Source organism: Temnothorax curvispinosus, unplaced genomic scaffold (genome assembly GCF_003070985.1).
Source record: "Temnothorax curvispinosus isolate PA1 unplaced genomic scaffold, ASM307098v1 QBEX01014781.1, whole genome shotgun sequence".
Lineage (NCBI taxonomy): Eukaryota > Metazoa > Arthropoda > Insecta > Hymenoptera > Formicidae > Temnothorax > Temnothorax curvispinosus.
The window spans coordinates 52,184-62,889 of NW_020224561.1; the positions used below are offsets into that span (position 1 = coordinate 52,184).

General features: G+C 36.1%; 1 protein-coding gene across 2 annotated transcripts in view; it reads left to right on the top strand.

Moving 5' to 3' along the window:
* The window catches only part of LOC112464978 (UPF0489 protein C5orf22 homolog), a 272,704-nt gene that overhangs the window by 45,129 nt on the left and 216,869 nt on the right, over window positions 1–10,706 (top strand). For both annotated transcript variants that reach the window (XM_025032304.1, XM_025032303.1), the window contains exon 3: window positions 7,460–7,654. In XM_025032304.1, coding sequence (XP_024888072.1) covers window positions 7,460–7,654 — 195 coding nt within the window. The remainder of the gene's footprint in view (window positions 1–7,459; window positions 7,655–10,706) is intronic.

Sequence of the window (10,706 nt, forward strand, 5' to 3'; positions counted from 1 at the left end):
GAGAGAGAGAGAGAGAGAGAGAGAGAGAGAGAGAGAGAGAGAGAGAGTATCTGCACAGACATTTTGTTCCTTTTGCAATAGTGTCTTCTCTCCCCAACGCCGCCCCGGCGACAGGGAGAGGTTCATAGAAAATTCTATTATTCTATTCTTATCATCGCGCTGACGCGTGGTGCCCGGTATCGACAGACGGATACATAATGCAACGTGAGTTTCCGAGCTTGCGCGCGTGAGTGCATACCTACCGGATGCGGCCACCACCGAGCTTGCATACTGAGCACCGAGGCCCGTCCACCGAAGCCCTCCTGCAAAACGTGCTGACTCGTCGTGACGAACGTTGCCCGCCGCGCCGTATGGCTAGGCTCTCCGCAACGTGCTCGAACGTGCCGTGCGACGTTGATCGAAGAGAGGGTAGACTTGACGTCTTTACGAGCACCGACAAGCATTTGTACGGCGGGATTTCTGTAGATATAAGAAGACACACAGTATCGTCATCGGACGTAAAACATAGAAGTCCGATCAGAATCGAGAACACTTTCCAGCTTCTATTAATTCGTTGCCTGAATTTGTTTCTATTCGCGAATTTATATTTGTTTTATGAATTTAAATGCTGTTTTACATAAGTAGAGAAATAAATGAGCGACAGATCACGTTGAATGCTACTAGAAGTTAGAGAAAAGAACTGAAAACATAAGAGAATAGTATTGAAGAATGCATATTTTGAGCAATCAAGATCTAGTTCTGACCGATTACGGCGTTTTCTCTTTGAATGCATATTTTGTTTGATACTATACAAGTAAACCACACCTGTCCCGTGAAGAGGTCGAAATTGATCATATATAATTTGAGATTTAAGAGATGATTAATTTATACATATAGCGGAAAATGTGTCATACGTAAGAGAACGGGTTGCGTGTATGGAGCACAGGTTTGACATATATGCGAAATTTGAATTCTCGCGCGTGCCAACGGGGGGTATCGTTTTAATTAACACGCCGTCTGCCGTACTCGACCCCGTCCATGAGACTAATTCGCCATGTGCAAGAACAATGCATCAGGATCGGCAGCCGAGCGATCGGCCGGGCGCGAGCAGCGTACGAATGTATCTCGAGCTCACGCGGCGTCGTTGATTGCACGCCGGCCGCGGAGCGCGGATGTGGATTTGCGGCGCGCGACGCCGCGCCGCGAGTGAGGGCAAGCGCGCGCTTGGAAATTCTACTAATTCAATGGATTCGAACGTCATCGAGCAACAAGCGTGGGCACCGCCCACGCGTTGCGTAACACGTATTAATTAATTATCGACGTGCGCGCGAGTCTGAGCGCGGGGTCAGCGGGACGCGACACGGGGACGCCATAAAAACGTGACTTCTGCGTCGAATCTTGGGTATTCACTTCGGTCGCTTGCGTAATGTTCGCTATATGCAGACTCATTGTATTGCGAGCGAGCGAATGCGTATCGGATTGAAGAAGGAAATAGTTCGTGATTATGCAGATGTTGTTTCGTTGTCATATATCGAGTTGTAACATTCTGTTACAATAAAAATCGCTTAGACGTCTTATTTATTGAAAATAGTGAATGGCAAAGAATTTTTTTTCGCGCGCGCGCGCGAATACATCGATCATATTAATATTATAATATAAAATTACCTGTTCATATTTCAATTTTTACAATATTTATAATTAATCTTTTACTTATATAATATTAATCTTGTTACTTTATCATATCTTACATATACATGTAATATGATAAACATAAGATATGATAAATACGTATATATAATATTTACATTTATCATATCAAGAGACACGGTGGTAGTGTCTCGCGCCAAGTATACGCGGAGCGAGACCGACCGTGACTTTTTTACGCGACGCGATGGGTTGCGAGTAATCGAGATGTTGAGATCTCGATAACGAGTGAACGGATCAAGTTCTAAGTAGGCTTGATCGATAGCTCGGGGTCCAATTACCTTAATATATTTAAATATGTCATATATCTTATCCAATTCTATAATTAATTCGATAACGAAGCAATTAGTATGTGAAAGTGAAGCCAAGAGCGCTTTCATTGTTAGTCTGAAGCACAGTCTGTACTCAAAATAGAAAACATACATGTACTCCAATTTTGGGATTTATTAAGGAGGTTCGCTTACTATTCTGAAGTCAAAAATGCGATTGAATAATAATGTCAATACAGCGATCCCGAATTATATGCAATATTATTATAATGAATTGTGGATGCTAGTTATGTGTTATATTCTTCGTAAATTATTAGTGTATAGAATATTAACAAATATATGCCGAAGTATGAGAGCGTCAACGACTCCGGAATCGTTGTTGAATACTTATTACCCAGCATTATAAAGTAAAAGAAAAATCACAAATAATTTATAAAAACTTACATGAACAATTATCAGAGAATACTAAAGACTTAAAATGATTAATACATTGATGACTGCGTGTCGTGGATTCATGATTAGTGGCTAAACACTGTTTGTGAGGTTGAGTTTGCATCAACTGTTGCGTTGCCAATGGTAACGTCTGTCATTACTAATTCGATCCACGAGGTAAAAGTAAACTTTGCAACAATAAAGCTTTAAATCTACACAGTAAAATACTATTTTTAAAGTTTTTATGCAATCCTTGATGTTTTATTTGTCAAATGCTAGTTTTTCAAAGTCCTAAGTTGGCTAAGTGCGTACTAAATTAATGATCATTTACCTCAGAGCGACCGTTTTTCATGAGGCGATAGGCTCAAAGTGGTCAACTTCTGAATAATATTACAAAGAAACTATACGGTCAATATTGCTCAACTTTTGGGATTATTTGTGTAAAGTGTTTATGTAAATTATATAAAAAAATTAAGACTCTAAGTTGAGACTCTAAGACTTACGACTAATAGGCGAACCTCCTTAAATAGATATCAACGTCGGAGAATACCGTAATATCGGATTAGTTTCCGCGGTAAGAATGACTAATCCTTTAAGCTATAGCAAACCTATAACAGACCCGAACGCTTACTATATTGCAGTACTCTCGTATAACATCTACATATCATATAATCCCATATACATAGTTTCTGCGAATAATAGTACAATAGAAAAAGTCTATGAAAATACAACTTAATCTAAGAAAAGGAATAAGAATAATAAAAATTAGAACAAGACTCGTACATGGTTGATATATATACAGAATAGCGGGGTAACGTTTACTTTTATATTTTATTCTTTCCAAGAAATCGAACTAATTAATCGCAGTTTACAGCATTTTTACGATCCTTTCGAGTCCAATTTATAATCTGCGCAAACTCTTGATTTATTCGATATAATTACCCTTTCCTGGAACAAAAAAAAAACTCGTTCAACTTTAATGAAAAATCGTTCGCGTTTTCGTGGCAGGGCGTGTATATTATACAGCCGGTGCAAATGAGCGAGCTGAGATTTTTGCGAGGCTGTGCTCTTTCATAGCTGCCAGTGAAAGCACAATAAACCGACGGAGATCACGCCACTTTAGGTCAAGACAATGCAACCATTTGCATATGGCACTGCTCGCTTTAACTGCAGCCGCGACGGCGATTATGACCGACGATCTGCCGCATAGTAAGCACACATATAGAAACGTAGGCCTCTTGCGAGCGGCCACGTGTTCGACGTGAGGCTCGTTTGGCGTTATTCAGGCATATTCATTTGCGTGTATGCAGATTGCAGATCCCACGTCTAATTGCTTTTCGAAATGCGCTTATTTGAGTTTGTTAGAAAGAAGCTGCAGAAATTTTTCAAACGTATGTTTAAAAAATAATTTGTAAACTCTGAGAATCAAGAAGTAAAAGACGAAATAATGGAATAAAGAGGATGGAGTTTTATATAAATTCTATGAGGCAATTCCAAATATTAAAGATTTGAAAAGTTCTGGATACCTCAGAAAATACAATTAACGTATGAATCATTTGAATACAAATCACAAAAAAGATTAAAAATTTGTCTCACAATCAATGTTAAAATATTGATACAAATAATTATTATTTTATTTAACATTGAGAATTAGTGAATTTCTTTGAGTGCTTTGTTCATTTTAATATTATGAATATTAATGTGAATATACGAAATTATTACACATAAAACCGCGAATATTTGTGAATCTTGTACTTGCGTATCTTATTGTGTGATTCATATGTGTGAAAGTGACGTTATTGCGATCATATTCTAACTTTGATGCATGGACGAAAATATCTGCCGAAATCGAAGTCGACGGATTATTGTGTTATTGCACTTACGCCGGGTGCAATGTCCGACTATCGCCCTCGAACGATTTAAATTTAGCCGGCAATGACATTCCTCTTTGAGCGTTTTCCTATATTGCAATCAGCAATTGTTAATATTCTTTCCTGCATGATAATAATAAAAGATACGCCACAATAACTGACAAAAACAAATTAACACGCTGTCATGCGCTATAAATAAAGTGTGTCAGATCACATGAACAATAAGTATAAAAATTATGTGATTTATTATGTATGCATTTTTATTATATAAATCGTGAATTTTACTCTTGTTGTTCATGTAATTTTATGTAACAGCGTGTATTGGAATTTAAATCTGAAGATGTGTGTTTATAAAAAAAGTAACAATCGATAAAGAAAATACTTACGCGATAAATTATATAACCGCATTAAATACTTACAGCTACACTGAGAAAAAAAATTTGTCAATCCCAAGAAATATTTAGTCCGATACGTTCAACTAAACATTTTAGTTAGTTAACTAAACATTAGTTGAATTAATTAATTCTTGATTAAAGAAACGAAATAAATTGTTGAAACAACTAATATTTAGTTAACTAACTAAAATGTTTAGTTGAACGTATCGAACTAAATATTTCTTGGGATTAACAATTTTTTTTCTCAGTGTATTATCGCGAATGAAATATATATGTATAGCATAATGACGTTTTGTTTGAAAATATTAATCACTGTATCGAGTGGAAAGTTCTTAACGCACATGTGCAATTTGTTCGCGTGTCGTGCATATCACGTAATGGAGAACTTATACGAAGAAAATTTTAAATGTTAATGCACACCTGCGAGGCATTTAGTCAAGTAAGGAGGAAAAACTATAATCAGAGATTACTTGAAAACAATATGACACAGGGAAATTCCTTTGATAATTATTATTGCCGTCGTATATGCCTGCAGCCTTTCCTTCTTTGCACTTCAACGTAATGCATAAGACAATTCGGAAAAAGAATTACTCGATTCTTTTGAAGATTGTTCGACTGAAATAATACATGTCTTTGTGTATATGCATCTCGCATATTTTTGTCGGCCTTGCTTATCGCTCGTACAAATTCGCGAGATAAGAATACAATTAAAATATTGTTCAAACATAAATTGCAAATAACTTTTCTGCAGTTATGTGTTTAGCGGACCATCCACTTGTGACATTCGATCCAACATCGTGACATTTGCACAAGTATTATGATTATTATATTTTTTTATGAGAACGATAAAAAATTAATGTAATGTATAATAAAATAATTGTACGCAATGAATACAAATTCGGTGGGCTCATCGAAGGAAAAAGCACGAAATAGTATATTGTACAACTAGTGGAAAAAGTGGTCGATTCTGAATGAGTGCGACCATCACACTCATTTGGGCTCGACCATCTCTTCCCACGAGTTGTTCATACTATTTTTCCTAACAAGAGCGTGAAACAGGCCGCTTTTCGCGCTTGTTTTACAATTTCATTTCTCCACTAGTTGAGAAATGGCTCCATGTTTCAACACTTACGTCATCATTGCGAAATGGATCGTTTTGCTCACTCAAAACAAGCGCGAAAAGCGGCCCATTTCACGCTCGCGTTAGGAAAAAGATATTTCTTTGTAAAAAATTTTAATCAAAAACACATTTACAAACATTGTTTTTGTTGACATCAACTGGATTCGCCAGCAGTCTGGTTCAGAGATCGTTAAATCAGACACAAGACCGATGAACATCTGCAGAGCGCGATGCGAAGGTTGCGCAAAACAAGCACTCTTATCAGTCGACGTGGCAGATCGGGAGCACAAAAAATTAATCGCTTAGCTTCAGAAAATTCCGCAGCTGTATTCAAGCTGTATTATTTTTAATTCAAGCGCACATCCATAATATTTAACGACAAAATATTTTTAACTGTATGTTGACAAAATATTGATAGTACGATAGATTCTCGGTCCCGAAAAATGTACCAAAAATACGATAGAATATCCTTTCTAATGTCTATTAAAATTGTCTAGCATTTTGAACATTTTATAATTTATTAAAAAATAGATCATTTCAATAGTTTTCAAATCACTGTCCGTTTTTAAATTATTGATTAAAATGTTGGTAAAAAGAATATAACAGAATAGGAAATATCATGTATAAAGTTGAAAAAAAGATTTAAAAATTTACAATTCTATATACATGCTAAACATATCATCAAAAGATAATAATTTTATCTCTGTGTAAAGATTTGTTTTCGGTAATGTCTTATATCTTTTACTATCTCTTTTTACAGTTAAAGCATTTTTTTCACGCAATTCGGTTGCTAAACTTTCTTTCGAAGATTATCGACGCGTTGAACGCATTACAAACTTTGAGAGCCCCTGCTCAGTCTGATTGTTGGTTTATCCCCTCCTCCCATTTCTTCCCCCTTTTTTCCTCTTCTCCTCGCGATAGTATTGCAGCTCACCCCGCGCGCGCCGTTGTATTTCATTGTTGTGAACGCATGCAAATTGCGATCCCAGTGCCGGGCCCGAGTATCAATTCTAACAGAATTAATTCGAGTGCAGTCATTGTTTTTTGCGCGTCACAAAAAACCCTCTATACGCGGGCGGCATCGTTTTGCCCCGCTACGAACAATATCCGGTTCATACGAACGGTTGCGCACGTCGCCGATTTCTCCTCGCCGCGTCGACCGCCCCTGTGTTCCTATGGTGGTGAAATCCCGTTCGAAAATTGAACCCGCCGTGGGTCGTCGATATAACATCGGCAATCGATCATTTTATTGGTAATTATCGTCAACGTTTCGCCAGTGATGTCAGCGCTCAGCGAACAGCGTCAAAAAAAGGATTGAGTAATATAGCGTCGCTAATTCGCAGAACTGAATGCTCGCGTTTCATCACGCGATAGCTTCTAGTGAATAACCTCGCTTTCAGTGACAAATGGCCAAAATAGTACGACTATTAGTGATGAAAAATACAAAAAATATCAAAGATTTGTAAAACTGCACGAGCAATTTACTCTTGTTACGCGTAAAGTGTTTTATATATAAAAGTTTTGTAAATTAAAGGAAAGTTGGGAAGAACATTCGATAATATCAAAAAATTAACCCATGAAAATCATATAATATTAAAAAATATTTAAGATATTGAAATGTTATCTAAAAGTATATACATAAACGGTGGCATGTACTGTAATACGGATTGTTTGATATTTATGTTGCAGAAAGATGACTTTACAGCCGTCAGCTCAGCATTGCGCCAATATCTTCCTGAAAAAGATACTCCGTATATCTTGGACATCGACCTCGATTTCTTTAGTACTAAAAATCCGTTCAAAGATCTTCATGAGCGTGTAAACCTTTACGACAAGTTGGCTCCTTTGTTTACGTATAAGAGGGCGGAATCAAATGATCCAGAGGTAAGTTTGATTTAAATCTATGCAAAAAAGGAGGCGATTTAATTTTTTCATTAAGTAAGCTTTATATACATATATTTCTAAAATAATGAAGTGATAAGATGGTGTAGTGCGAATCAAGATCGCAACTGCTCATTTATAGGACTTTAACATATACACTCTCTCCCGAAGTTTTATTTGCATCAACGGCGAAAAAATGAACTTTCGATTTATTTACGTACAATCAAACAATAATATCGTAATAATTATTATTTTTATAAATATAATAAAATTAATCAAATAGAAAATATTATCTTGCGCTTTCTAACAATGAAAGTTCTTCGTGGAATAAAAGACTGGAGTAATTTAAGAAAATCGTAGAAGGGTATAATTAGCTGCTACATAGTTTCTAAAATTTTAGAGAAACGATGAACGTATTGTATCAGTTCATTTAATACAAAAACATTATACTACATCTACATCTGAAATAATTAAGCATCGTATCTCTTACAATGTGTTGACTCGCTGGAGACTTACTGTCTCAAGTCCCCTACATACAGCCTTATTTTTTTGCGTATTACAAACAACTAAGAATAATACAATATTATTAAACAAGATTAGGGGAGAAAGAGGTGAAGAGAGAGCACAAGAATATTATCAGTCATTAAATATCTGATTTCGCGGAAGCCGATCTGATTAGGTGGGCAAATGAGGGGGCGAGAGGGGTCGGGTAAATCGCGACCAAGCTGGCTTTAGAAGCGATGGAATTTCGCGAATCAGAGGATGGGAGGCTACCGCCAACGAGCGGAAGATTTGCGAATAATTAGGTGGACCGACAATGGCCGTAGTCCCGCGGCAGGCCGGATACACAATGTAGCCTGCCACCAGCGGGATAATAGACAGAGAAGAACGACTCTATGGGGTTTTAGGATTCGACGGACATAATGGCACCGGCCTATTGTCTACGTAACTGCAGACTGCTAACATCCGCCTCCGGGGTCGACCATGTTGGCTCATCTGCATACCAGCTTACAACCCTTCAGCCGTTTAGTTCCGAGCATCGAAACGTTAATTCCGCTCCGGCCACGCCATTCGTCAATGAATCTCGATCGTATGCTATTATTAGTATGTGTCGCGTGTGTCGAGCCATTTGACGAAACGAGACGTTTTTTAAATTAATTAAAATCGACATGATGCTTTTTCAATTAATTCTCACACGATATTCGATATGTACACGCGACTTTCGATAAACCGTTCTCGATAAATTTCCGACGGATTCCCGTTATTTGGAAGATTTGCAATAGATTAAAACTGTTTTATTAGATGTATATCATTAATGACGGCTGTTGGATATTTTTAGCAGCGCTGTTTATAAGAGGCGGTCATTGATCGGAAATATTTTCAGTCATTCTTATTTTATGATCTCTCAATTGTCCCAGATTGCTCGTAAATAATTCGCGCGATATTGATGTTGACAGGAAATAAATATAGATTTATACTCAACTAACAAATAACACTGTAGGCACGCGTAAATTCATCTATTATTATGATGCAGACTTTAGAGCAGACAGTCTTAGATTGTTTCTGATTTAAATTTAATACAGAAATCTCATTAATTTAAACATACCACTATATATATTTGTTTTTATGTAAACTTAAATATAGTATTTATGCAAATTTAAACTAAATTATTTAAAATATAACTATTTCCACAATGGAACAATGCTAAATTATTTCTTACAGACATACCTTTGCAATAACTTTTACAAAGCACGATTTACCGCGATGTCGTAATTGTTAAATCAACTGAATTCTATGAATAGCTACTCGCGGTTGTAGCTATATTCATTTAATTACCGGGTTATGGTAACTAACATCACGCGTTGAATGTATAACAAATTTTGTCGATGAAATGGAAATGTTAATTGCGTCGTCATTTATAAAGTGCAACAGTATGTCATTTGAATTTATAAATAAATTATAAACGAGTTTAATTACGAGTATACATGTTTATACAGTACTAAATATGTAAGTATTACATATTTATATTTATATACTTTTATAATATAAATTGATAAATATATAAATAAAATAATTATATCTATACCGAGCAAATCATTTGTTTATAAATTGCTGCTGTGAGAATATTTAGTGAAAAAGTATTTTAACATTGATTTGTTGAGAAATTCTTTTGTATTTTGTTCTAAATTTTATATTTTGTTCTAATAATCGAAATTACCTAATCAAGAACTTACAAAAAATTTTTAGAAATGTGTAACGAATAACGAAGTAATAAGGCATACTACAAATTTCCACTCTTTACACAATTATCTTTTTCTTTCCCGATGCTTCTTTATATTATTTGCATAAGGTTTCGCATCGGATCTTTCACAACCTATAACCGATATGTACAACGGTAAACGGTTGCAGCATATCCTACTTTGCATATCTCCAATTGTCGAAAAGCCTTTGATCCAGCCAGATCGTTTGTAATTTCTCACGGAGTTCCATGTGCATCCTGCATGTCATTTAGAAAACATCAGAGCTATCCTCCTATATTCGAAATCGCTGATTTCAAGGCCGAACAATCTAACTTCTCTCACCGTGGGATTTCTGCAAGATGCGTATACCCTTGAACGCAGAACGCAGTCAAGCTTTGACATCCGGAATTGCTTACCGTTATGTTAATGTTGCGAATCGGGCCATTTAAATGCATGCCGATTAAATATTCGCTTCTTTTCGGCCTGTACGTGTACTATGGAGGATAAGTCCAGTTTCTGCTTTCAGCACGATGATAATGCAAATGCAAGAGAATGATGCAACCGTTGCCGCGTCCAATTCAACTTTTAAAAATTCAAATCGGCACTGGACTTTTTCTTTTAATTATTTTTTTTTATTCTTTATTATTCATTATCTTTGCGTTTTTATTTATCTTTAGAGAGATAAAATTTAAAAAAAATACTTGAGTAATTGTAACGTTTTTAAAGCATTAATAGATGATTAATTAATAAATATACCCCGTAGTCTGCTTTGCTGAAATTTTTTTATTCTTCCGCATACACAATATGTGTGTTTA